This window comes from Tachyglossus aculeatus, chromosome 7 (genome assembly GCF_015852505.1).
Source record: "Tachyglossus aculeatus isolate mTacAcu1 chromosome 7, mTacAcu1.pri, whole genome shotgun sequence".
In the NCBI taxonomy this organism is placed as follows: domain Eukaryota; kingdom Metazoa; phylum Chordata; class Mammalia; order Monotremata; family Tachyglossidae; genus Tachyglossus; species Tachyglossus aculeatus.
Genome location: NC_052072.1, coordinates 13,571,299 through 13,598,220, shown reverse-complemented (window position 1 = coordinate 13,598,220; position 26,922 = coordinate 13,571,299). Strand labels below are relative to the sequence as shown.

At 48.1% G+C, this 26,922-nt stretch overlaps 1 protein-coding gene and 1 non-coding gene across 2 annotated transcripts; one reads left to right on the top strand and one right to left on the bottom strand.

Annotated features, from left to right (window-relative positions):
• Positions 1–446: 446 nt before the first annotated feature.
• On the top strand, positions 447–26,922 carry LOC119930966 (isopentenyl phosphate kinase-like). The gene is made up of 6 exons (XM_038749789.1): positions 447–572; positions 16,958–17,075; positions 17,357–17,416; positions 23,740–23,901; positions 24,117–24,201; positions 24,745–26,922. The coding sequence occupies exons 1-6, from the start codon at positions 487–489 to the stop codon at positions 24,999–25,001; spliced, it is 768 nt and encodes a 255-aa protein (XP_038605717.1). The 5' UTR covers positions 447–486; the 3' UTR covers positions 25,002–26,922.
• On the bottom strand, positions 23,111–23,248 carry LOC119931273. The gene has a single exon (XR_005452122.1). It is a non-coding gene; the product is annotated as a small nucleolar RNA SNORA7 (small nucleolar RNA).

Genomic DNA, 26,922 nt, shown 5'->3' with positions numbered 1-26,922 from the left:
CTACGTGCAAAGCACTGTTCTAAGAGCTGGGGGGATACAAGGTGATCAGGTTGTCCCACGTGGGGTTCACAGTCTTAATCCCCATTTTACAGATGAGGCAACTGAGGCCAAGAGAAGTGAAGTGACTTGTCCAAGGGCCCACAACAGACGTTAGATTAGATTAGAACCCAGGTCCTTCTGACTCCCCAGATCCGGGTTCTAGGTACTAAAGCCACTAAGCCACACTGCTTCATGCTGTTTATTGTTGAATTGTGCTCTCCCAGGTGCTTGGCACAGTGCTACGCATACAGTAAGCACTCAGTCAATAGAATGGAATCGATAAATGCAGTGCGGAGGCCGGCAGGGACTGGGGTTAATGGTGAGGGGAAGTGAAGTCAGGGGGCGGGGAAGCAGGACTGGCTCCGGGAAGGCATGGCGGAGGTGGACTGTATCATCAAGCTGGGGGGCAGCGCTGTGACCCACAAGAGGCAGCTGGAGACCCCCAGGATGGACGCCCTGGCCAGAGCGGCTGCCCTGCTCAGGCAGCTGTGCCAGGCCCGGGGAGCCCGCTGCATTGTGGTGCACGGAGCTGGGTAGGTGTGCGGCAGGGCCAGGAAGAAGCAGGGAAATATTAATAATAACTGTGGTTTTAGTTAAGTGTTTACTATGTGCCAGGCACTGTACTAAGAGCTGGAGTGGATCCAAGCAAATCGGGTTGGACACATTCCCTGTCCCATGTGGGGCTCACTGTCTCGCTCCCCAGTTTACAGATGAGGTAACAGGCACAGAGAATAATAACAATAATAAGAACAGTGGTGGCATTTTTAAAGCGCTTGGCATGTCCCGGGCACTGTACTAAGCTCTGGGGTGGATTCAAGCAAATCAGGATGGACACAGGCTCTCCCATGTGGGGCTCACAGTCTCGCTCCCCATTTTACATATGAGAAGCAGCATGGCATAGTGGATGGAGCACGGGCCTAGGACTCAGAAGGTCATGGGTTCTAATCCCAGCTCTGCCACTTGTCTGCTGTGTAACCTTCGGCAAGTCACTTCACTTCTCTGGGCCTCAGTTACCTCATCTGGAAAATGGGGAGTAAGACTGTGAGCCCGATGTGGGACACCCTGATTACCTTGTGTCTACCCCAGCGCTTAGAACAGTGTTTGGTGCATAGTAAGTGCTTAACAAATACTATTATTATTATTATTGTTATTAGGTAACTGAGGTACAGAGAAGCAAAAAGACTTGCCCCAGGTCATACAGCAGAAAAGTGGTGGAGCCAGGATGAGAACCCATGGCCTTCTGGCTCCCAGTCCTGGCCTTTAGCCACTAGGCCATGGGGAAGGCAGTTGACCTGAGCCATCAGGGTGGGAACCAATTCTGCACCAGATGCAGAGAGGGAAAAGCACCACTGGTTCAGAGAGCAGGTCTTTGAACTTGGCCAAGCCTTAGGGGTTCATCTCAACCGTCTCCCCTCTTTTCAAGGCTGGGTTCATCCCTCTGCTGATTCTTGTGGAGGAAGACAAAAAGGGGCGGGTCTTTTAGCCTAGTGAGCGGACCTTGGACCCTGCTGTGGGCTTGGTAACTGCTGGGGGCTAGGGATATAATAGTAGAACTGACTAATTATTATGGTCTTTGTTAAGTGCTTGCTACAAACCAAATACTGTGCTAAGCACTGAGGTAGCTGCAGTCTAAGCTGATTGGAGAAGTCATGTGATTTGCCAGAGGTTCATTCATTCAATCGTATTTATTAATAATAATAATTAGGGTCCCACGTGGAGCTCACACTTTTAATCCCCATTTTAAAGATGAGGTAACTGAGGCACAGAGAAGTTACTTGTTCAAGGCCATATTCATTCATTCAATCGTATTTGTTGAGTGTTTACTGTGTGCAGAGCACTGTACTAAGCGCTTGGGAAGTACAATTTGACAACATATAGAGACGGTCCCTACCCAACAACGGGCAGCAGACAAGTGGTAGAGGTGGGATTAGAACCCACGTCCTCTGACTCCCAAGCCACGTCCTCTTTCCACTAAGCCACACTGCTTCTCTTTGGTATTTGTTAAGTGCTGACTATGTGCCAAGCACTGTTTTAAATGCTGGGGTAGATACAAGGTAGTCAAGTTTCCACGTGGGGCTCATGGGCTTAATCCCATTTGCAGATGAGGTAACTGAATCACAGAGAAGTTAAGTGACTTGCCCAAAGTCACACAGCAGACAAGGGGCAGAGGCAGGATTAGAAGCCATGACCTCTGACTCCCAAGCCTGGGCTCTTTCCACTAAGCCACACTGCTTCTCTACTGAGCACTTACTGTGTGCAAAGCACTGTACTACGTGCTTGGGAGGGTACAATATAACCACAGACAAATTCCTGTCCACGATGAGCTCACAGTCTAGAGGGGGAGATGGACATTAATATAAATAAATAAATTAGAACTATATACAGAGATAGTCTATATAGAGGTCACACTTTCACAGGTGGTAGATCCAGGCTAAAACCCAGGTCCCCTGACTCCTTGTCCTGCACTCTTTCCATGGGGCCACATAGGAGGGAGCTCCACATACAAACACAGATCCACCCACAGACCCATGGAGGAAGTAGATGCTCTGAGCTGCAGGCAATCAGTGAAAGTGAGTGAGCCCCTTCCTTCCTCTCCCCCTCATCCCCCTCTCCATCCCTCCCTTCTTACCTCCTTCCCTTCCCCACAGCATCTGTATATATGTATATATGTTTGTACATATTTATTATTCTATATTTGTTTGTTTATTTGACCTGTACACATCTATTTATTTTATTTTGTTAGTATGTTTGGTTTTGTTCTCTGTCTCCCCCTTCTAGACTGTGAGCCCATTGTTGGGTAGGGACTGTCTCTATATGTTGCCAGCTTATACTTCCCAAGCGCTTAGTACAGTGCTCTGCACACAGTAAGCGCTCAATAAATAGGATTGATTGATTGATTGAAAGTATTTGAAAAGGAATCCAGTAGCCTTGCTTTCTTGTCTCACCCTCTTACAGCCCCCAAGGGCCTTAATCCTTGGCTTTGTTCCTTTGAGCTGAGGTTCTGGTGTTTAATCAATCCATCAGTGGTATTTACTGAGTGCTTACTGTGTGCCGAACACTGTACTAAGTGCTTGAGGAGAGTGCTGGGAAGCAGTATGGTCTAGTGGAAAGAGCACAGGCCTGGGAGTCTGAGGACCTGGGATTTAATTCTGGCTCAGCCATTTGCCTGCTCTGTGACCTTGGGAAAATCACTTCTCTGTGCCTCAATCTCCTCATCTGTAAAATGGGCTTTCAATACATGTTCTCCGTACTAATTAGACCGTGAGCTCTGTGTGGGACTAAGATTGTGTTTGACTAGATTATCTTGCAGCTACCCCAGCCCTTAGTACAGTGCTTGGCATGCAATAAGCACTTCACAAATACCACAATTATTATTATTGTTATTATTATTACTGCAGCACAATAGTAGACAAAATCCTTGCCCCCCAGGAGCTTACAGTGAAGTGAGGGAGCAGACATTAAAATAAATTATAACTAGAGTGTAAGGGAACCCACATTAGTCAGTCAGTTGTATTTACTGAGCACTTATAATAATGATGGTATTTGTTAAGCGCTTACTATGTGCCAAGCACTATTAATAATAATAATAATGATGGTATTTGTTAAGCGCTTACTATGTGCAAAGCACTGTTCTAAGCGCTAGGGAGGTTACAAGGTGATCAGGTTGTCCCATGGGGGCAGTTTTAATCCCCATTTTACAGATGAGGGAATTGAGGCCCAGAGAAGTTGTGACGCAGAGCACTGTTCTAAGTGCTGCACACTTATTGTGTGCAGAATACTATACTAAGCGCTTGGGAGAATACAGTATAACAATAAACAGACACATACAAGCTGTGGAGACAGGGGAGTAACTAAGTGCTTAAGAGGTACAGATCTAAGTGAATAGGTGACCCAGAAGTGAGTGGGAATAGGGTGGTGAAAAGCCTTCAACTCTTTCCTGGAAAGCTTCATGGAGGGAGAGGTTAAGGCCCAGAGAGGGGAAGGAGTCTATGCTGTAGTCACCTGATACTCACAGCTTGGCCAGGCTAAGGAGGGACAAAATGGCCCATCTGAGCCAATCTTGTCACCTTCTTGATAGGCTGGAGGGTTCATGACCTGGTTTTGGACCAATGCACCTTGATAGCTAATGAGGTTCACCATCATTTGCTCTTGTACTGTTGTGGAGACAGGACAGTTACTATCTCTTAGCTCCGTCCTATGTGGGCTCCCTGTAGGCCTGGGGCATCTGATGGGCTGAAGTAGCCCAGGGTGCTGGTGGCATTGTTCCCCTGCTGTAGCCTGCTTGGGTCTGGAGGGCTGCTGGCCTAGCAGGGGGTGGGGACAGGGATGGAGAGGTGACAAAGTCTGAGTTGATCTGGGTCGTTCAGGTCAACATAATAACACTGGGGCTCTTGGTATTTATTCTGAGGGCTTACTGTGTGCAGAGCACTGCACTAAGCACTTAAGAGAGTACAACAGAGTAGTTGTTGTTATTGTTACATTTGAGTCCCTAACCCACTTGGGGCTCACAGTCAAACAAAATCCCTGCCTTCAAGGAGTTTACACTCTTGTGGGGGAGATAAACATGAAAATAAATTACAGGTAGAGAAAGCAACTAAGAAGAAAAGGAAGAGAAGGGAGCTAGGAAGTAGGATAAGCCAAATGTGACAGCTGAATATGCTAATCAAACAATGATATTTATTAAGGGCTTACTGTGTGCAGAGCACTGTATTAAGCATTTGGGAGAGTACGATACAAAAGAGTAGGTATAGGTGATCCCTGCCCACAAGGGGAAGCAGTATTCATTTATTCATTCAATCATATTTACTGAGCACTTACTGTGTGCAGAGCACTGTACTAAGTGCTTGCATAGCCTACTGGACAGGGCACGGGGCCTGGGAGTTAGAGAACCTGGGTTCTAGTTCCAGTTCTGTCACTTGTCTGCTGGGTGGTCTTGAAAAGGTCACTTAACTTCTCTGTGCCTTAGTTACCTCATTGGTAAAATGGGGATTAAATCCTGCCCCCTCCCAATTACACTGCGAGCTTCCAGCAGGGACAGGGACTGAGTCCAACCTGATTATCTTATATCTATTCCTGTGCTTAGTGCAGTGCTTGTAAACTAGAAAGCACTTAGCAAGCACCATTAAAATAAAAGCTTAGCTTAAATGGACAGATAGCAGAAGAGGACAGATAGCCTACAGGGAGTTGTGCAGGCATAATGCACAAGGGCACAGGTTGTGGCATAGGGGCTGCAACCACAAATAGTGGAGTTTCACAGTAACCTGTCCAGTTTGTATTTCTTGAAGGAGATTAGGAATTCAGCTTCAGATGCTACTCCCCTTCTTCCTTACCTCCATTTTTATGGTATTTGTTAAGTGTTTACTATGTGCCAGGCATTGTACTAAGCACTGGGGTAGGTACACACGAACCCAGTTGGACACAGTTCCTCTCCCAGATGGGGCTCATAGCCTTAATTCCCATTTTACAAATGAGGTACATGAGGCACAGAGAAGTTAAGTGACACACCCAAGGTCACACAGAAGACAGGTGGCAGGGTCCGGATTAGAACTCAAGTCCTTCTGACTCCCAGGCCTGTGTTCTAACCATTAGGCCATACTGCTTCCCCTTACCTACTGTGGGAGGAACAGGATATGCACGATCGGGTTTCCTTTTTGGTCTCTTTAGGTTAGTAACTTTGGAAAAAGGTAAAAAGATCTAATCTGTCTGCCTAGGACTGCCTGTTAGAGGCTAAGGTCCTTGTGGGCAGGGAACATGTCACTTCTTTATTCTGTATTTCCCAAGTGCCTAGTACAGAGCTCCACACCAAGTGAGGTGCAGAGAAGTGAATTGACTTGCCCAAAGTCACACAGCTGACAGTTGGTGGAGCCGGGATGTACACCCATGACCTCCGACTCCAAAGACTTTGCTCTTTCCACTGAGCCACGTTGCTTCTCTGTTAAGCTCTTCTCTATTTATTAAGCGGTTACTCTGTGCAAAGTACTGTTCTAGGTGCTGGGAAGGTTACAAGGTGATCAGGTTGTCCCACAAGGGGCTCACAGTCTTCATCCCCATTTTCCAGATGAGGTCACTGAGGCCCAGAGAATTGAAGTGACTTGCCCAAAGTCACACAGCTGACAAGTGGCACAGCTGGGATTTGAACCCATGACCTCCGACTCCAAAGCCCGGGCTGTTTTCCACTGAGCCACACTGCTTCCTGATGACCTTGTATCTACCCCAGCGCTTGGAACAGAGCTTGGCACATAGTAAGCGCTTAACAAATACCATCATCATTATTATTAGCACCTGTATATATGTTTGTACAGATTTATTACTCCATTTATTTTACTTGTGCATATTTACTATTCTATTTATTTTGTTAATGATGTGCATCTAGCTTTACTTCTATTTATTCTGATGACTTGACACCTGTCCACATGTTTTGTTTTGTTATCTGTCTCCCCCTTCTAGACTGTGAGCCTGTTGGTGGGTAGGAACCGTCTCTATATGTTGCCGACTTGTACTTCCCAAGCACTTAGTACAGTGCTCTGCACACAGTAAGCGCTCAATAAATATGATTGAATGAATGACATGGGTGCTCAATTAATGCTTTTTTCTTCAAGAATTCATTGACAAAATGCAGTTTCTGGGCATAGTGTGGCTTCTAACTTGGAGCTATTTTGATAATATCAGAAAATAATAATAATCAGAATATCAGAACAATATCGGATAATAATATCATGTAGAGAAGCAACATGATCCAGTGGAAAGAGCACGAGCCTGGCAGTCAGAGAAAATGGATTCTAATCCCGCCTCCTTCAAGTACCTGCTGTAACTGACTTTCTCTGTACCTCAATTTCCTCATCTGTAAAATGTGGATTCAATACCGGTTCTTCATCCCACTTACAATGTGAGCCCCATGTGGGATCTGATTATCTTGTATCTACCCCAGGGCTTAGTACAATGCTTGGCACTATACTAAGTGCTTAACAGATACTAATTAATAATTAATTTTGGAATTTGGTAAGTGCTTCTGCAGTGTCAAGTACTGTACTGTCAGGGTAGATTTAAGATAATCAGTCAGACATAGTCCCATTGCATATTACTGAATCCCCATTTTACAGCTGGGAAAACTGAGGCCCAAAGAAGTGAAGTGATTTGCCCAGGGTTACACAGGGACACAAACTGGAACAGCTACTCTGAAACTCCACTATTTGTTATCGCAGCCCCTACTCCGCAATATCTGCCCTTGCCATTATGCCTGCAGAACTCCCTGTAGCCTATAATAATAATAATAATAATAATAATAATAATAATAATGGTATTTGTTAAGTGCTTACTATGTGCCAAGCACTGTTCTAAGCACTGGGGTCGATACAAGGTTATCAGGTTGTCCCGCATGGGGCTCACAGTCTTAATCCCCATTTTACAGATGAGATAACTGAGGCACAGAGAAGTTAAGTGACTTGCCCAAAGTCACACAGCTGACAAGTGGCAGAGCGATGATTAGAACCCGTGACCTCTGACTCCCAAGCCCGGGCTCTTGTCACTAAGCCATGCTGCTTCTCCAATGAAATCTCCATGAGATCTGCTCTCTTCTGCTGCATCTCCATTTAAGTTCCCTTTTCTTTTAATGGTAGTTTTCAAGTACCTACTGTATGACAAACACTATACAAAGCACAAGATCCAAGATAATTAATAGATACAAGATAATCAGGTTGAACTCAGTCCATGTCTCCTTGTGGAGCTCACAATCTAAGTCAGAGGAGCTAGGATTTAATCCCCATGTGACTTTGGGCAGGCCTCTTCTTTGGGTGTCAGTTACACTGCCTGGGAGTCTCCTGACTCTGCTGATGCCAGGGGTCCCGAAGCAGATGTGTCCTTGGGTGGAAATTCATGAGGGTACACTTACTTCGGGAAGAGGCGACAATGCCTGCTCTCCTCTCCAGGGGCAGTGCCTGGGATCATACATCATTCTGAACCCCAGGCACTGAAGCCAACTCGCTTTGGCTAGTCCCTCACTGACAGACTTGTCTGACAGAGGCTGCTTAGGCATTGGATTCCTGCAGGCGACTCAGGGCTGGAGTCAGAGTGGTCTTTACCCCGCAAGCCCTGAGACAGCCGGTTTCATTCTGTCACTGCTCACGGAGACAGCATAGTTCTGAAGAAACTAATCCTCGGTTTTTACATCTAATCTCTTCACACAGGAGATATTAAGTACCTAAATGTTTCTCATATCTCAAGGGATCTGTTGGTTTTGAGGATTTCAGCATGTGTCCTCTTGGGCAACCAGATACTCTCCAGGCTGTGGTTTAGAATGTTTTCATCTTGCAGCTCCTCCTCACACCTTGCAAGGACTCCCCTGACCTCTCAATGTCTCCCTTTCTCCTCCAGCTCCAAAGTAGAAGAGGTAACTGCTTGTCTCCCTGCAAGGGAAGGCATCAGGGGAAGGAGAATAATAATAATAATATTTTAAAAATCGTGGTATTAATTAAGCACTTACTATGTGCCAGGCACTGTAATAAGTGCTGGGGTGTATACAAGCAGATCAGGTTGGAGAGAGTCCCTGTCCTGCGTGGGGCTCACAATCTCTACCCCCATTTTTTAAGGATGAGGGAACTGAAGCACAGAGAAATGAAGTGACTTGCCCAAGGTCACCTGCAGGCAAGTGGCGGAGCCAGGATTAGAACCTAAGTCCTTCTGACTTCCAGGCATGTACTCCAACCACTAGGGCCATTCTGCTTCTTATAATAACTGTGGTATTGATTAAGCAATGATTTCCCAATCATTGCATTTACTGCTGGGCTAGATATAAGATGATTAGGTTGAATACAATTTTGGTCCTACATGAGGCTCAGAGTCTAAGCAGGAGAAGCAATGTGGCCTAAGATAAAGTGAAAAGGACCTGGGTTCTAATCCCAATCCCGCCTCCTGTCTGCTGTGTGACCTTGGGCAGGTCATTTAACTTCTCTGTGCCCCTTTTACCTCATTTGTAAAATGAGGATTAAGATTGTGAGCCCCATGTGGGACGTGAACTGTGTCCAACGTGATTAGCTTGAACCTACCACAGTGCTTAGTACAGTGCCTGGCACATAGTGCTTAACAGATGCCATTAGGAAAAATATGGAGGGAGAACATGTGATTCTCATTTACAGATGAGGAAACTGAGGCACCGAGAATTGAGTGACCTGCCCAAGGTCACACAGCAGACAAGTGGCAGAGCTATGATTAGAGCCCAGGTCCCCTGATTTCTAGGCACAGCAGCCTGATCAACTGGAACGAGGATGGGTTTGTGAGTCAGAGGCCCTGGGTTCTAATCCCATTTCTGCCACCTGCCTGTTTTGTAAATTTGGACAGGCAACTTCTCTGGGCCTCAGTTACATTGCCTGACATCCAGCTTTTAACAGCCCTCCTGGGATGGTGGTTCCCAGACTCATTGCTCTTTCCACTAGGCCGCACTGCACTATCTGATCTGACTGTCTTGTAACTTCTCCAGTGCTTAGCATGGCATTTCACATATAAGTAAGCATTTAATAACCACCTTATAATTATTAACAACAATAATAATAGTATAGTAAAATAGTGCTAATTCTAGTGATGAAGCGGGAAGGGCGGGAGTAGACTGGGAGCCCAAGTCCATCAGCATTGCCTGTCCTTGGGCAGGAATGGGACACCGATTGACACATCAGTTTGGCATTTTGCAGAAGTCGCTGCCATGCCACAAACTGCTGGTTAGTAGGGAGAAGGGTGTGTGTGTATGTGTTTGAGTGAGTCCCAAGGGGGCTGTTTCTGGGCAGAATCTGAGACATGATTCCTCCTCTCTCCCCACCCCGCACTGAAGTGGCTGCGATTGCTGGGTCTAGACTCCTCCAGGAGCTGCCGAGCTCACAGTCCGGATTCTGGCTAACCAGAAGCTCTGGACTGGTTAACCAAAAGGACTTAATGAATGGAAATTCACTCTATGGTTTTGTGAGTTTACAGGACAAATTGAGGTTGTTTAGCCCAGAGAAGAGAGTGATTGATCATTTCTAAGTCTTTGAGGAGATTATCACACTGATTTGTGATTCTTCAAAAATTAATCAGTTAATCAGTGGCATTTATTCAGTGCTTACTGTGTGCAGAGCACTGTAGTAAGTGCTTGGGAGAATACAAGAGAGTTGGTAGACACATTCCCTGGTCACAGCAAACTTACATGAGAAATTGGCCTTTGACTAGAGACTTGGTGAGTGATTTATCCCAATTTTGATATAGGAAAGCTGTAACCCAGAGAACAAAAAGAAACCATTCTCACTGTTTTGGACTGACCCAGCAGATTTTTAGGCATTCGCCTAGTTTTCTGGGAGCCTGTTGGCGTCTGCTTAATGGCCTTGGGGGCTGGTAATCACAGACCTTACCGCCTTTCTCGCCATACCTCTCAATGCTGTATCTGTCCCCAGTCCACCCAGCATGACTGTGGCTGGGGCCTGGGCTGTATCAGCCCTGCTGCTGCAACCCTGCGACATAGAGTTAGGGCCCAACCCCCGTGATTGTGATCTGGGCCCCGGGGGTTGCCCTATCCTGGGACTCCTTGCTTTTCTGTTATCTGTTCACAGGGCTCTTTGTCTTTCCTGTGGTCTGGGCTCCAGGGTTCCTTCCTTCCTTTCCTTGGTCGGAGCCCCAGGGCTCCTTTCCTTCCTTTGGTCCAGGCCCCAAGGCTTCTCTCTTTCTTTGGTCTGGGCCCCAGGGCTCCTTTAATTCCTTTGATCTTGAGCCCAAGGCTCCTTTAATTCCTTTGCTCCAGGCCCCAGGGCTCCTTTCTTTCCTTTGTTCCAGGCCTCAGGGCTCCTCTTTTTCCTGTTGTTTGGCCACAAGGCTACTCCTTTTTGTGTTATATGGCCACAGAGCTCCTCTCTTTCCTGTGGTCTTGGCTCCAGTCATCTTCTCTTTCCTAGGTCCTGGCTTTAGGCATCCTCTCTTTCCATTGTCTAGACCCCAGGGTTCCTTTCTTTCCTCTGGTCAGAGCCCCAGGGCTCCTCCTCTTCCTTGGTTCTGTCCCTAAGGCTCCCCTCTGCTGGCTCCCCAGGACCTTGTGCTTTGGGTGACCATTTATCTGGTTCTGAACAGGTTGTTTGGTCTTAGTAATTATGGTACTTATTAAGCACTTACTATGTGCCAAGTACTGTTCTAAGTGCCAGGGAAGGTAAAAGTTAATCAGGGTGGACACAGTCCCTGTCCTACATGGGGCTCACACTCTTAATCCCCAATTTACAGATGAGGTAACTGAGTCCCAAGAGAAGTTAAGTGACCATCTGGCCTGTCCTCTGTTTGGTCCTGTATGTTGTTGGGGAGGGTGGCAGGGGATACTTGATACCTCCTTATCAAGCAAAAACTCCTCACTATGGGCTTAAAAGTTCTCCATCACCTTGCCCCTTCTTACCTTACCTCCCTTCTCTCCTTCTACAGCCCAGCCTGCACACTCCGCTCATCTGGTACTAAACTTCTCACTGTGCCTCATTCTCACCTGTCCCACCGTCGACCCCTGGCCCACATCCTACCTCTGGCCCGGAATGCCCTCGCTCCTCAAAACCACCAAACTAGCACACTTCCCCTCTTCAAAGCCCTACCGAAAGCTCACCTCCTCCAGGAGGCCTTCCCGGATAAAGCCCCCCTTTTCCTCTACTCCCACTCCTCTCCCCATTGCCCTGACCCACTCCCTTTGCTCCACCCCCCTGCCCCACACGACTTGTGTATATATGTACATATTTATAGTTACAATTATATATATTGTTATTAATGATGTGCATATATCTATAATTCTATTTATTTATCTTGATGCCACTGATGCCTGTTTACTTGTTTTGATGTCTATCTCCCCACTTCTAGACTGTGAGCCCATTGTAGGCAGGGATTGTCTCTATTTGTTGCTGAATTGTACTTCCCAAGCAGTTAGTACAGTGTTCTGCACACAGCAAGCACTCAATAAATGCGATTGAATAAATGAATAAATGAATGTTGGTAAAGAGTATTAGGTTCCTTTGAGTTCCCTCAATGGGCATCCTATCTGTGCCCCTCCATCTCACATAGCTCTAGAGCTCAAACACCAACCCTCTTCTGTCCTGCAGCTCATGTCACGAGTACTGTGGCCCCAGAGGCCTTAGCCCCCAGCTGAAATTTGCCCTCAGAAGGGAATGCTGAAATGGAAGAGAGAGTGGTTTAGGAAGGAAGGGGAAGAGAGGATGGGAAAAGAGCACAGGGCAGGGAGTCAAAGGACCTGGGTTTTGATCTCAGCTCTACCAGTTGCCTGTAGGAAGTGTAAAATCCAAGCTGGCACTGACAGCTGACCCACAGAATGTGATTTTACATGTCCTTTAAGACTTGCCTGTTGTGTAACCACAGAGACTAGCTTCTCTGTGCCTCCATTTTCTCATCTGTAAAATGGGAATCAAAGACCTGTTATCTCCAAATTAGATTTGGTGCCCCATGTGGGACATGGACCTACATGATTATGTTCATTCATTCACTGTCGTATTTATTGAGGACTTACTGTTTGCAGAGCACTGTACTAAGCTTTTGGGAGAGTACAATATAACAATAAGCAGACCCATTCCCCGCCCACAATAAGCTTACAGTCTAGAGGTGAAGACAGACGTTAATATAAATAAATAAATTTCGGATATGTACGTAAGTGCTGTGGGCCTGGGAGGGGAGATGAATAAAGGGAGCGAGTCAGGGTGATGCAGAAAAGAGTGGAAGAAGAGGAAAAGAGCTTAGTCAGCGAAGCCCTCTTGGAGGAGATGTGCCTTCAATAAGGCTTTGAAGGAAGGGAGAGTAATTGTCTGTTGGTTCTGAGGAGGGAAGGCATTCCAGGCCAGAGGCCTGGTGGAGGTGGAGGTGGGTGAAGGGTCAGCAGCGAGGTAGACAAGATTGAGGAACAGAGAGAAGGTTGGCTTTAGAGAGTGAAGTGTGCGGGTTGAGTTGTAGTAGGAGAGGAGTGAGGTGAGGTAGGAGGGGGCAAGGTGATTGAGTGATCTTGTATCTACCCGAGTGCTTGGCCCATGGTAAGCCCATAACAAATACCACAATTATTATAATTAGTATTAGTGGGAGGTAGGAGGCCTGGCCATTCTAAGACCTGTCCCTGGAGGCCTCCCCCTCTCAAAATTTACACCTCCCTTGGAGCTCTGTCTCGTGGTTGGGCTGACTAGCCGGCGCCAAGCAGTGACCGCTCAGGCTTTGGCCACACCTGCCTCCTGATCCACACGGTGGTCAGTCGGGTGACCCTGGCAGGGGCCGCGATGGTTTTGTGGGTTAGCTGTCAGTGCCAGATTGGATTTTACACGTCCTGCCCAGCATCCATGATGCCTTCTTCCCCTCCTCCCCAGCTGCCTTATTCTCCCTTTCTCACACTCCTGGAAGGCTGGCCCTACATGGCCGGGGTCACCCACCAAGGACGGAGCCGGCTGGGCTGGCCGGGGAATCCCTGCTGAGCTACATGTCAGGGTTTTGTGCCTTTGCTGGGATAACCTTTGGAGTCCTTTCTGGGGGATTCCAGGGACGGAAAGGTCTGACAGCCAGCTGGGTGGGGAAGAGGTCATGGTACGTGTGTGTTCCATTAAAAATAGACATTTTAAGACGTGTCCTCCCTCCTGTGCCACCACTCCTTTGCCTCGCCCCTTCCACCCCTGATGAGGAGCAGCAAGACTTAGTGGAATGAGCATCGGCTTAGGGGTCAGAAGGATCTGGGTTCCATTCCTGCTGTGCAACCTTGGGCAAGTCACTTAATTTCTCTATGCCTCAGTTTCCTCATCTGTAAAATGGGGATTCACTACCTGGTTTCCCTCCCACTTAAGTCGTGGGCCGTGATATGATCAGGGGATGTATCTGACCTGATTATCTTATTGGTACCCCCAGTGCTTAGTATAGTGCTGGTACATTAGCACTCCAGATCCCCCAAGCTGGGAAGACCCCATGGAGGGGAGTGGGAGAAGTAGGAATTTATCCAGAGAATTGCCTTATTTCCTGAGATTTCCCAGTCAGTTCTGCCCTGTTCTTTCCTCCAAGCTCTCCCAGCTCCCTACTCTCTTGCTTCCCAGCCCAGACACCCCTGCCAGTCCTTAGGCTGGACTTCTGATGGCAGAGGAGTTTTCTCAGGGTTTCACTGCTCTGGAGGATAAATGTTAACTCCGCACCTCCAACTGAGCAAGAGGGACCACTTCCCAGAAAGGAGGGCATACCCCTGGCAGGAAGATTTGGGCCCACCCTCCCGCCCTCTCTCAGCACCGAGGCAGGAGGATGGCAGTGGAGAGCTGGTGTGGGGGTCAGAGCTGGGTGCGGACCACAGACCCCCCCTGACTCCAGTGACTGAGGCTCATAGTTGGCTTAGTCTGGTCAGAGAACACTAACTGTCCGTCAAGGGGGTCATTGACAAGCCAAAGGCTGCCCAGTGGCAGCCCAGCTCCCTACTGCCCAGAGCAGTGCCCAGATTCCTTGGCTTCCTGGAAGGGTGGTCTGTTTTCTGGGCTTCTCCCAAGGGGAATAGTAATGGCATTTATTAAGCGCTTACTATGTGCAAAGCACTGTTCTAAGCACTGGGGAGGTTACAAGGTGATCAGGTTGTCCCATGGGGGGCTCACAGTCTTCATCCCCATTTGACAGATGAGGGAACTGAAGCACAGAGAAGTTAAGTGACTTGCCCAAAGTCACACAGCTGACAATTGGCAGAGCCGGGATTTGAACCCATGACCTCTGACTCCAAAGCCTGGGCTCTTTCCACTGAGCCACGCTGCTTCTCTAACTCTAGGAATGGTGACGTTGGTTTGTTTGGGTGGGCTTGGGCTGAGGTCATCCATGGATTGGAGGCAGCAGTCTGTTCTGGGCTCCCAGGTCAGGCCACTGTTTCATGGGCCCAGGTGAATCAAACCAATCCCTCAGACCCTTGTGATGGTGGGCACAGGTGCTCTTGGAAAAACCACCACAAAGGTTGGCATCTGGGGTGGGGTGGGGCTGGGAAGATAGGAGAAGTACTCCAGGGCCAATTCACTAATGAACCAATGTTTTGATGCCGTGGTCATCCTGTCTGCCCCCATCCCAAGTTACCCTCTCCCCCATGGTTGCCCCCTATCCCAATGTGCCCCTCATGACTGCTTCCTTGAAAAGCAGTATGGCCTGAAGGATACAGCACAGAACTAGGAGTCAGAGGTTCTAATCCTGGCTCTGCCACTTGATTGCTGTGTTACTTTGGGCAAGTCACTTTTAACTTCTCTGTGCCTCAGTCACCTCATCTGTAAAATGAGGATAAATACCTTTTCCTCAAGGCTCCTTTGCACTCTCCCATAATGGCCCCATATAGTAGTAGAACTATAAAATGGGGATTCAATACCTGCCCTCCCTCCTACTTAGACTGTGAGTCCCATGTGGGACAGGGACTGTGTCCAACCTGATTAACTTGTATCTACTCCAGTGCTTAGAACAGTGCTTGACACATAGTAAGCACTAAGTAAATACAATGATTATTATTAGTAGTAGTATGTGTCAATCAATCAAAGATATTTATTTAGAACACTGCACTGAGCACTTGGGAGAGTAAAATAAAGTTGGTGGACAAAATCCCTGCCCACAAGGAACTTAATCTTGGTTAGGAACTTAGACTAGTACTAGTTAGGGTAGTAGTATTAGTAGTAGCAGCAGTACTTAGTGATATTCTATTTGGTATACTGTACTGGGCACTTGAGATATTCGGATGGTCCAAGTGGAATTTTTTCTTTGACTTTCATCACTGGCTGGGAATTGAAAAGATGATTTCTGGAGGGCTCTAACATCTGGAATCATAATTGTGGTTTTTGTTAAGCACTAATTAGAGGCAAGCCCTGAACTAAGCTCTGGGGTAGATACAGGGTAATCAGGCCCTATGTCAGGTTCACAGTTTAAGTAGAAGGGAGAACAGGTATTGAATTCCTATTTTGCAGGTGAGGGAACTGAGGCACAGAGAAGTTAAGTCACTTGCCCAAGGTCACACAGCAGACAGACAGAGCTGGGATTAGAACCCATGTCCTCTGACTCCCAGGTCTGTGCTCTTTCCACTGGGCCACACTGCTTCTCATTGATGAGTTCCTGCTGAGACTTTCTAGGATGTTGTTTGTAGGCAAGTCTCTTGACTTCCCTGGGCCACAGTTTCATCATCAGTAAAATGGGGATAAAATACCTGTTCTCCATGTGGGGCAGGTCTCATCTGATTGTGTCGTATCTTCCCCAGCTCTTAGCACACTTAAATACTGTTATTATTGGTAAACCTACTTGAGATCATTCTCTGGTTGTTTCTCCTGGCTGGTGGGAGCCTAGAATAATAATAATAATAATGATGGTATTTGTTAAGTGCTTACTAGAAGCCAGTCAACAGACCAGTGGCTTTGATCTGAACCAAGGAAATAACCCTGGGGTCATCTGAGCTTCTGAAATGATGCGGTCAAGCCCAAATTGGGTCCCATTGAATGGAGTCATTCAATCAGTCATTGGCATTTATTGAACACTTACTGTGTGCAGTGCACTGTACTAAGCATTTGGGAAAGTGAAATAGAGTTGGTAGATGCGACCCTTGCCCACAAGGAGCTTGCAGTCTATAGGGAGTCAGGTGGGTGCCTGACCTGGATGCTACCGAATATGTGGGGAAGACAAGAGACAGATTGGTGCTGCAATGGAAATAAGAGTGAGTTGAATGGGAGGGGTAAGTCAAGGTTCAAATTGCAGAGGTGTTGGAATTCATCAAGGAAAACTTCCTGGAAGAGGTGGCAGGACTGTAAAGGGGGAGGAGATAGGGAATGAGGGAGGGGTGGAGTTTAGCAGGCAGGGGCATGAGGCGGAGAATGTGGAAAGAGTAAGAAGGTGGGCAAGGGGACCCCCCTGGGTTGGTACTAGGAGACGGATGGTCCTCCCCCACTAATTGATCCATTCTGGTTTCGGATTCCAGCTCCTTCGGACATTTCCAAGCCAAAGCTCATGGTGTGGATGCTGGATTCGTGGGGGACACAGCCGGGACTGAGAGCCTGAGGAAGGGGCTCTGTCTGACCCGCCTCTCTGTGACCAAGGTACCAGGACTTCATGCCTTTGAGACCGAATGTCCTTCCAGGTGACTCCAGATATTGTCTTGGAAACTCCAGATGGGAGTGCCTGAAATCACCCTCCACCTCAACAGCTTGGGGGTGAGCCCCACTCCTCTCCCACCTAACTCTGCCCCACCTCTTGGCCTTGGTCATTCCAGGTTCTCCAGCCTCTGGCTTCAGTGCTTTGACCAGGACAGAGGCGGGGTCCAGGGTGGCAGGGCAGGGAGACAGAAAGTCACTACTCATTGGGGGCTTATGTCTTGCAGCTCAATCATCTGGTGACAGAGGAGCTGGTGAAGGGAGGGGTCCCAGCTGTGGGAATGTCGGTAAGCCAGAAACTTTTGGTTCCTTGGCTCTCCCCTCATCTCCCTCTCCTCTCCTCGCCTGCCCTTCCCAGAATGTGCCGAGCTCTGGGTTTGCAGAGAGGGAAGAGAGGAAGGAGAAAACACAGTTTGGGTCCTGGAGGAGCTGACAGTGATATGAGGAAGCAGTTGCAGTTATGGTATTTGTTAAGCACTTAACTTACATTCCAGGCACTGTTCTAAGTACTGGGGAAGATACAAGATAATCGGGTTGGACACAGTCCCTGTCCCACATAGGGCTCACAGTCTTAATCCCCATTTTACAGATGAGGTAACAGAGGCACGGAGAAGTTAAGTGACTTAAGGTCACGCAGCAGATGAGTAGTGGAGCGGGGATTAGAATCCAAGTCCATGTGCTTCTCAGGTCTTTGCTCTATTCATTCATTCATTCAATCATATTTATTGAGCACTTACTGTGTGCAGAGTACTGTACTAAGCACTTGGGAAGTACAAGTTGGCAACGTATAGAGACAATCCATACCAAACAACGGGCTCACAGTCTAGAAGGGGGAGACAGACAACAAAACAAAACATGTGGACAGGTGTCAAGTCATCAGAATAAATAGAATTAAAGCTAAATGCACATCATTAACAAAATAAATAGAATAGTAAATATGTGCAAGTAAAATAGAATAATAAATCTGTACAAACTTGTACAGGTGCTGTGGGGAGGGGAAGGAGGTGGTGGGGGGATGGGGAGGAGGAGAGGAAAAAGGGGGATCAGTCTGGGAAGGCCTCTTGGAGGAGGTAAGCTCTCAGTAGGAGAGCCACAAGGCCATGCTGAAGCAGGACATACAAACCACACACCTCAACGTACATGCACACATACACTCCACCTCCCCACCCAACTTATAAACCCCAAACTAAAGTGTCCGAAGTTTAATAACGTCTGAAAAACATATAAGAACAAAAGCGAACACCCAACATAGCTTAGTGGAAAGAGCACGGGCTTGGGATTCAGGGGACTTGGGTTCTAATCCTAGCTCTGCTACTTGTCTGCTGTGTGACTTAGGGCAAGTCACTTAACTTTTCTGTGCCCCAGTTACCTCATCTGTAAAATGACTGTAAGACTGTGAGCCCCATGTGCAACAACCTGATTACCTTGTATATTCCCAGTGCTTAGAACAGTGCGTGGCACATAGAGCTTAACAAATACCATTATTATTATTATTATTATTCCAAAGGACAAAGGGGTTCCTGAAGGGTTTCATCTCTGACACTGTCTTCTACTGCTTTTCCTCCTATCTCTCTGGTTGCTTCTTCTCAGTCTCTTTGGTGGGCTCCTCCTCTGCCTTCCACCCTCTAACTAGGGGAGTTCCTCAAGGCTCAGTTCTGGTTCCCCTTCTGTTCTCCATCTACACCCATTCCTTTGGGGAACTCATTCACTCCAATGGCTTCAGCTACCATCTCTATATGGGTAATTCCCAAATACATATACCCAGATCTTACTTCTCTTCTCCGCAATCTCACATTTCCTCCTCCCTTCAGGACATCTCTACTTGAATGTTCTGCTGACACCTCAAGTTTAACATGTCCAAAACTGGACTCTTCATCTTCAACTGGACTGCTCAGAAACCTCCAGTAGTTGCCCATCCATCTCCACATCAAAGAAATTCCTTACCTTTGGATGAAAGGCACTAAATCAACTCTCGCCTTCCTACCTAACCTCATTAATCTTCCATTACAACCCAGCCCACAGACTTGGCTTCTCCAACACCAACCTGCTTACTGTACGTGTCTTACCCCTTGCCCACATCCTCCTTCTAGCCTGGCATTCCCTTTCCAGTCTGTCTCCACCTTCAAAGCCCTACTAAAATCACATCTCCAAGAGGCTATCATTCATTCATTCAATCGTATTTATTGAGCACTTACTGTGTGCAGAGCACTGTACTAAGTGCTTGGGAAGTACAAGTTGGTAACATATAGAGACGATCCCTACCCAACAATGGGCTCACAGTCTAGAAGGGGGAGACAGACAACAAAACAAAACATGTGGACAGGTGTCAAGTCATCAGAACAAATAGAATTAAAGCTAAATGCACATCATTAACAAAAAAGAATAGAACAGTAAATGTGTACAAGTAAAATAAATAGAGTAATAAATCTGTACAAATACATATACAAGTGCTGTGGGGAGGGGAAGGAGGTAGGGCTGGGAGGATGGGGAGGAGGAGAGGAAAAAGGGGGCTCAGTCTGGGAAGGCCTCTTGGAGGAGGTGAACTCTCAGTAGGGCTTTAAAGGGAGGAAGAGAGCTAGCTTGGCGGATGTGCAGAGGGAGGGAGGGCATTCCAGGCCAGGGGGAGGATGTGGGCCGGGGGTCGACGGCGGGACAGGTGAGAACGAGGCACGGTGAGGAGGTTAGCGGCAGAGGAGCAGAGGGTGTGGCTGGGCTGTAGAAGGAGAGAAGGGAGGTGAGGTAGGAGGGGGTGAGGTGATGGACAGCCTTGAAGCCAAGAATGAGGAGTTTTTGCTTGATGCATAGGTTGACAGACAGCCACTGGAGATTTTTGAAAAGGGGGGTAACATGCCCAGAGCATTTCTGCACAAAGATGATCCAGGCAACATCGTGAAGTATAGACTGAAGTGGGGAGAGACAGGAGGATGGGAGATAAGAGAGGAGGCTGATGCAGTAATCCAGTGGGGGTAGGATGAGAGATTGAACCAGCAAGGTAGCGGTTTGGATGGAGAGGAAAGGTCGGATCTTGGCGATGTTGTGGAGGTGAGACCAGCAGGTTTGGGTGACGGATTGGATGTGCGGGGTGAAGGAGAGAGCGGACTCAAGGATGACACCAAGGTTGCAGGCTTGTGAGATGGGAAGGATGGTAGTGCCGTCTTCAGTGACGGGAAAGTCAGGGAGAGGGCAGGGTTTGGGAGGGAAGATAAGGATTTCAGTCTTGGACATACTGAGTTTTAGGTGGCGGGCAGACTTCCAGATGGAGATGTCCTGAAGGTAGGAGGAGACCCGAGCCTGAAGAGAGGGAGAGAGAGCAGAGGCAGAGATGTTGATTTGGGTGTCATTAATGTAGAGATGATAGTTGAAGCCGTGGGAGCGAATGAGTTCACCGAGGGAGTGAGTGTAGATAGAGAACAGAAGGGGACCAAGAACTGACCCTTGAGGAACCCCTACAGTAAGGGGATGGGAGAGGGAGGAGGAGCCCACAAAGGAGACTGAGAATGAACAGCCTTCACTGACTAACCTTACCCTGCCCTATCTACCCTCCTTTCTGCATCACCTATGCAGTTGGACCTATACCCCTTAAGCACTTTGATTCTGTCTCCACCCCAGCCCGACAGTACCCTCAAGCACTTTGACACTCACACCACCCCATCTTCACTTATGTACACTTATGTAGAGAAGAAGCATGACCTAGTGTAAAGAGCATGGGCCCAGTAATCAGTGGATCTGGGTTCTAATTTTGGCTTCACCACTTAATAATAGTAATGGCATTTTTAAAGCACTTACTATGTGCAAAGCACTGTTCTAAGTGCTGGGGTGGATACAAGGTGATCAGGTTGTCCCATGTGGGGCTCACAGTCTTAATCCCCATTTTACAGATGAGGTAACTGAGGCACAGAGAAGTTAAGTGACTTGCCCAAAGTCACACAGCTTACAAGCGGTGGAGCTGGGATTAGAACCCATGACCTCTGACTCTCAAGCCCGTGCTCTTTCCACTGAGCCACGTTGCTTCTCATCACACTTCTCATCACACATCATCACACTTATCTGCTGTGTGACCATGGGCAAGTCACTTAACTTCTCTTTGCCTCATTATCATCATTGTCAATGATATTTATTGAGAGCTTAATGTATGCCAAGCACTGAACTAAGCACTTGGGAGAATACAGTACAACAGAGTTGCTAGACATGTTCCTTTCCCTCCTACTTAGGCTGGGAACCCCAAGTGGGACAAGGACCAAATCCAACCTGATTATCTTGTGTCTACCCAGCACTTAATACAGTGCTTGACAAATTATAAAGCACTTAACAAGTACTGTAATTATAATAATTATTATTGTAGCCTCATATTCTGCCATTTCCTCTACTTGTAATTTATTTTAATGTCTGTCCCATAATAATAATAATAATAATAATAATAATAATAATAATAACAATAATGATGGCATTTGTTAAGCGCTTACTATGTGCAAAGCACTGTTCTGAGTGCTGGGGAGGTTACAAGGTGATCAGGTTGTCCCACGGGGGGCTCACAGTCTTTTTACAGATGAGGTAACTGAGGCACAGAGAAGTTAAGTGACTTACCCAAAGTCACACAGCTGACAATTGGAGGAGCCGGGACTTGAACCCATGACCTCTGACTCCAAAGCCCGTGCTCTTTTCCACTGAGCCATGCTTCTTCCCTATAGACTGTAAGCTCCTTAAGAGCAGGAATTGTGCCTACTAACTCTGCTCTATTGTACTCTCCCAAGCGCTCAGCACATAGTGCACAACATATGCCATCGACTGATTGATTGGTGGGTGTGGGTTTAAATGGGTCTCCAAGTCTCCATCACCCTAAGGAGCAGCTGTTGTTCTGGGGAGAGGAGAGACACTGTGGCCATTTTTGTTCTTTAGGGACACAGCTTTCTGTGGGGCTGGGAGGTATTCAGGCCTGCCCTGTGGCCATATAGGCAGTTGCCCAATTATCTGTCCATAAGTCCTATGCTGGGCACTGTCCAGAAGAAACTGAGAATAGGCATCTGGGGGGAATATTTGACAGCTGCCCAGGGGCAAAGGAGGGAGGAGATAAAGAAACTTGTGGATTGGCAGACTGGCTCTCTCTTCCACTCATCTTCCAATCCAGGATGGCTCTCTGCCCCATTACCTCTGGACAGAAGTAGAGAGGTGATGAGGACCCCTCCTGGAGTGACCCCTGTCCATCTCTGGGGAACAGTAGGCTCACTTCACCCCCTCCTATAACAGCCCTCATGGGCCTATTAGCATATTTCTTGAGTACCTGCTGCATTCCGGTCACTAGAATAGGCTTGGAAATATCCCAGAGAAGCAAAAAGACATAACTCCTGCCCTTGTGGAGCTTACAGTCTAGAGGAAGGGCACATAGACACATGGTGAGGAGCCGCATGGACTAGTGGCAAGAGCACGGGCTTGGGAGTCAGAGGTTGTGGGTTCTAATTCCGGCTCCACCACTTGTCTGTTGTGTGACCTTGGACAAATCACTTAACTTCTCTGTGCCTCAGTTACCTCATCTGTAAAATGGGGATTGAGACTGTGAGCCCCACTTGGGACAACCTGATTACCTTGTATTTACCACAGTGCTTGGCACATAGTAAGCGCTTAACAAACACCATCATTATTATTATTATTATGGCAAATGCAGGACAAGAGGAAGAATGGAAATACCAGTGAAGAAAAGTACAGGTAGCCCAAAAAGAGAAACCCCATTATACAGGAACTGTGTCTGTGTACAGTAATTGGCTTGTCTTTCACTGTCGAGTCATCTCCGACCCACAGCGACTGCATGGACATATTTCTCCCAGAACGCCCCACTTCCATCTGCAGTCGTTCTGGTAGTGTATCCGTAGAGTTTTCTTGGTAAAAATACAGAAGGTGTTTACCATTGCCTTCTTCCATGCAGTAAACTCGAGTCTCTGTCCTCAACTCTCTCCCATCCTGCTGCTGCCCAGCACAGGTGAGTTTTAACTTGTAGCAGATTGCCTTCCACTCACTAGCTACTGCCCAAGCTAGGAATGGAATGGCTAGGCCTCTGCTTGACTCTCCCTCCCGTAGCCAAGCCTGGTAGAATACTGGAAACTTTCCAGGTGCGATCCTGAGAGGTGGATTAACTTGTACCTACCTTAATGCTTAAAACAGTGCTTGACACATAGAAAGTACTTCATAAATACCATAGTAATAAAGAAAATAATGATAATATGGAATGAATAGATTTATGCACACAAGTTCTGGGGGTGGCTGATGGGGTGACCAGCCAGAGAGGAGTGATTTCTGGAGCTATCTGGACAGGTCAACCCCAGGACCCTTGGTCGAACCACTGCCAAGGAGTAGGGTAGGTGATGGCGGAATGGACAGATAAATGGCTGTGGTGAAAGAGAAGTAGCCTCAGTCTCCCATGATTTCAGACCACTAGGAGGGGCTTCCATGGTGGGACTCTGGGAATTGGTGGGGAGATCCGTGATGTTGCTAAAGGACAGGGATTGGGGTGAGATGCTTGGCTTCCGACCCCTCGATGCCCCTCCCTCCCCCTACCCCACCAGTGTGAGCCTGAGGGATCAGAGTAATCCAGCTCCCCCATCTCTCCTCCGCTCCCAAGCCCTTTGGAAGCTGGATGACAGCAGGGAGGACAGTGAGCCGGGCGAACATCACTGCACTCCGGGACTGCCTGAGGGCTGGCTACATCCCCGTCCTGCATGGCGACTGTGTCCTGGACTCAGAGCAGCACTGCACCATCCTGTCTGGGGACACGGTCATTGAGGTGAGGGGGTGGATGGCGAGGCTGGCAGGGGCATGTCCTCCCTGGAATTCAGTGAGAGGAACCTCCAGGAGTCCCAGGGACCAATGCATCATGGCACCCACTCTTGGCTTGATTTCCCATCTGTGAAATGGACACTTGGAAGGTTGGGGAGAGAACCTCATGCTCTGGAAATGGGGTTTTTTTTTTTCAGTTTCTTGGGGGTTCTCCTGGGACAGGTTCTGTGCCAGGAATTCACCCCACAGAGGGTGGTTTTCCTTACTGACGTGGATGGGATCTATGACCGCCCGCCGGACATCCCAGGTAAAATCAGTGTCAGGTCTGGTACCCCAACGGTCCCTCGCAGAATCCCTGGCTGGGTATGGGGGACGAATCAGAGGCTGGCCCCTGGGGGAGAGGGGATCCCCAGCTCTCCCTGCTCACTGTCTCGCCACTTGCCATCCCCTTGCTGACTTCTCACTTGCATATACCTCCTGTTGTAGCCACATCCCAATATACCTTCTCCATCCTCTTCACCACACCGTAACCTGGTCATCATAACTTTATTAAAAACCCGTCTCCTCCCTGGATTAACATCACCTGCCCCAAAGCCCTGACCATGGGGGTGTGGCGGGGGGGGGGGTCTGTCTGTCTGTCTGTCTGTCTGTCTCTGTCTACTGAGGAAATTGCCTGCTGGGTTATGGCTCTACAGTAGAAAATTTATGGCTCTACATTAGCACTCTCTACACAGCTCCTCCCCATTCCCCTGGGTGCCCCACCCCTTGCGTTCTGACAGTAGCCAGCACAGCATCTATGTATAGTGGTACCCAGGGGTGGAGCAGTTGCCTGACCTCTTGTCTCCTGCAGGAGCCAAGCTGCTGGACTCCATTGACATCCAGCCCGACGGGAGCCTAGCATGTGCCATCCAGTCGAACTCCCTGCCCCATGACACCACAGGTGGCATCGCGAGGAAACTGGGGGCAGCAGCTGCCATCATCACCCAGAGCCGGGGGGCCACGACCGTGTTCATCTGCCGGCTGGAAGGGCCGGGGGCTGAGGGGGCCTGCCTGCGGGGGCTCATAGGGCTGGCTGAGGGTACCCAGCTCTCCCTGGCTGCTCCCTGAATGAAAACAGCCTGGCAGGATGGGATGGGCTGAGTTTGGGGGCAGCTGGCAACACGCAGGGGGACCCCGGAGGACCCAGGCCAGGCCCCGAGAAGACACTGTTGGATGGCTTGGCCTCATTTGGGGTCATCCACTTCAGTTGTTTTACCCCCTCAGCTTCATATGGAAGCATTGATTCCCTGGGGAATACCAGTTCCTGATGGCTAAGAACCGGGGAGCTGGTACTGGGAGCTTGGCGGGGATTCTCGGGGCTAGGGGTCCATCCAGAGTCACGTGCTCAGTGTCAGCTCTGTCCATACATGAGGACTCTACAGGTACTGGACATTTGGAGAATGGGGTGAAGGGAAGTTGGAGCAAGCAGAAGTCAGGGGGCCCAGAACAAAGGGGCATAGACATTGCCATGCTTTTGGGAGGCAGGTCAGTGGTCACATGAGACTTCTCTGTAGGCATCACCTCAGTGGGCCAGCTCACTGGCCTAGGCCAATAACTCACTTTGGGTCCTCCACCTTGTCCTGTTTGACCCTATATAGATAGCAAGGAGGAGAGTTGCTCTGCTCCTACCTTTCTGGGGGAGGTACCCCCTAATCTGTCTGTCTAACTGCAACCCAGCTCCTCTCATCTCCTCCCACCTGCAAGACATCTCTCTCCGAATCTCCTGCCAGCACCCCAAGCTCAGTACATCCAAAATGGAACACCTCCTCATTCTTCCTAAATCCTCTCCTCTGCCTAACTTGCTCATCACAGTTGACAATGCACCAGCCTGCCTGTCTCTGAAGCCTGAGACCTAGACAGTATTCTTGTTTCCAGCTCTTTTTCAATGATCACATCCGGTCTGTTGCTAAATCCTGGTGGTTTTTCCTCACTAAATTTCCTGTATCTGCCCTTTCCCCTGCTTCCCAGTGACTACCACTATGATCCAAGTGTTGTTCATATCCTTATTTGACTACTGAATCAGCCTCCTCACTGGTCTCCCTGCCTCTCCCCTCTCCCCTCTCCTGTCTGCTGCTCAGATCATCTTTCTAAAACCTTTTCCATATCCATCTCTCCACTCTTTATAAATTCCTAGTGTTTACCCATTCATCTTCATATTAAATAGAAGTTCCTTGCTTTTGACTTCGAAGCACTCCCTCAGCTCCCTCCCTTTTACCTATCTACTCTCTTCTCGCACTACACTCCAGCTCACACTCTCTGTTCCATCCAAGCTCACCTTTTCACTGTTCCTTGTTCTCTATTCTCCCTCCTCTAGCACCTGATTGCCTCCCTCCCTCCTGCCAGGAACTCTTTCCCTTCAGATTGGGCAGATGCATAGCCCTCCCCATTCAAAGCTCATCTGAAATCCTTTTCCAGGAGATTTTCCCCAGTTAATATTTCTTTTCAACACTTTCAGATGACCTCAGCCCTCACTTCTTCCCATTGCAGTTTTGGATGTTGCCATTTTACATACTCTGTTATTTGAGTACTTCTTCCTCGTATTTGTCAATTTCTTTATGTCTGTCTTCCCTCCTAGACTGTAAGCCCTATAAGGGTAGGGAATGGGCCTCCTATTTTCCTCTCCCAAGCACTTAATACAATACACAATAAGCACTCAGAAAATATCATTGATTAGCAATGCCTCAAGACCACCATTTAGGGTAAAACCAATGTTTCTCAAACTGGGAGGGGAGGGAGAGTCAGGAGTGCTTAATAAATGACAAATGATGGGAAGGAGCCAAACCTAAATGATGGGGTAAGGGCTGGGTTGAATGTCAAAGTGCTTGGTGGGTACAGACCCAAAACCCAAGTGAAAAAGGATTCTATTTTAATAGTACACCCTTCCCCTCAACAGCAAACTGCCTTTTATGTACCTGAACTAGTTGTGGGGGCCTGGGAATAGGTTTGCATAAAAAGTGCATTAAAATATGCTTTTAATTTGCATAAATAA

Excerpts from the sequence above, each read along its gene's own strand:
- LOC119930966 (XM_038749789.1), top strand. The coding sequence starts at position 487 with ATGGACGCCCTGGCCAGAGCGGCTGCCCTGCTCAGGCAGCTGTGCCAG. Across the intron at positions 17,076-17,356 it reads CCCGCCTCTCTGTGACCAAG|CTCAATCATCTGGTGACAGA; the intron begins GTACCAGGACTT and ends TATGTCTTGCAG. Across the intron at positions 17,417-23,739 it reads TCCCAGCTGTGGGAATGTCG|CCCTTTGGAAGCTGGATGAC; the intron begins GTAAGCCAGAAA and ends TCCGCTCCCAAG.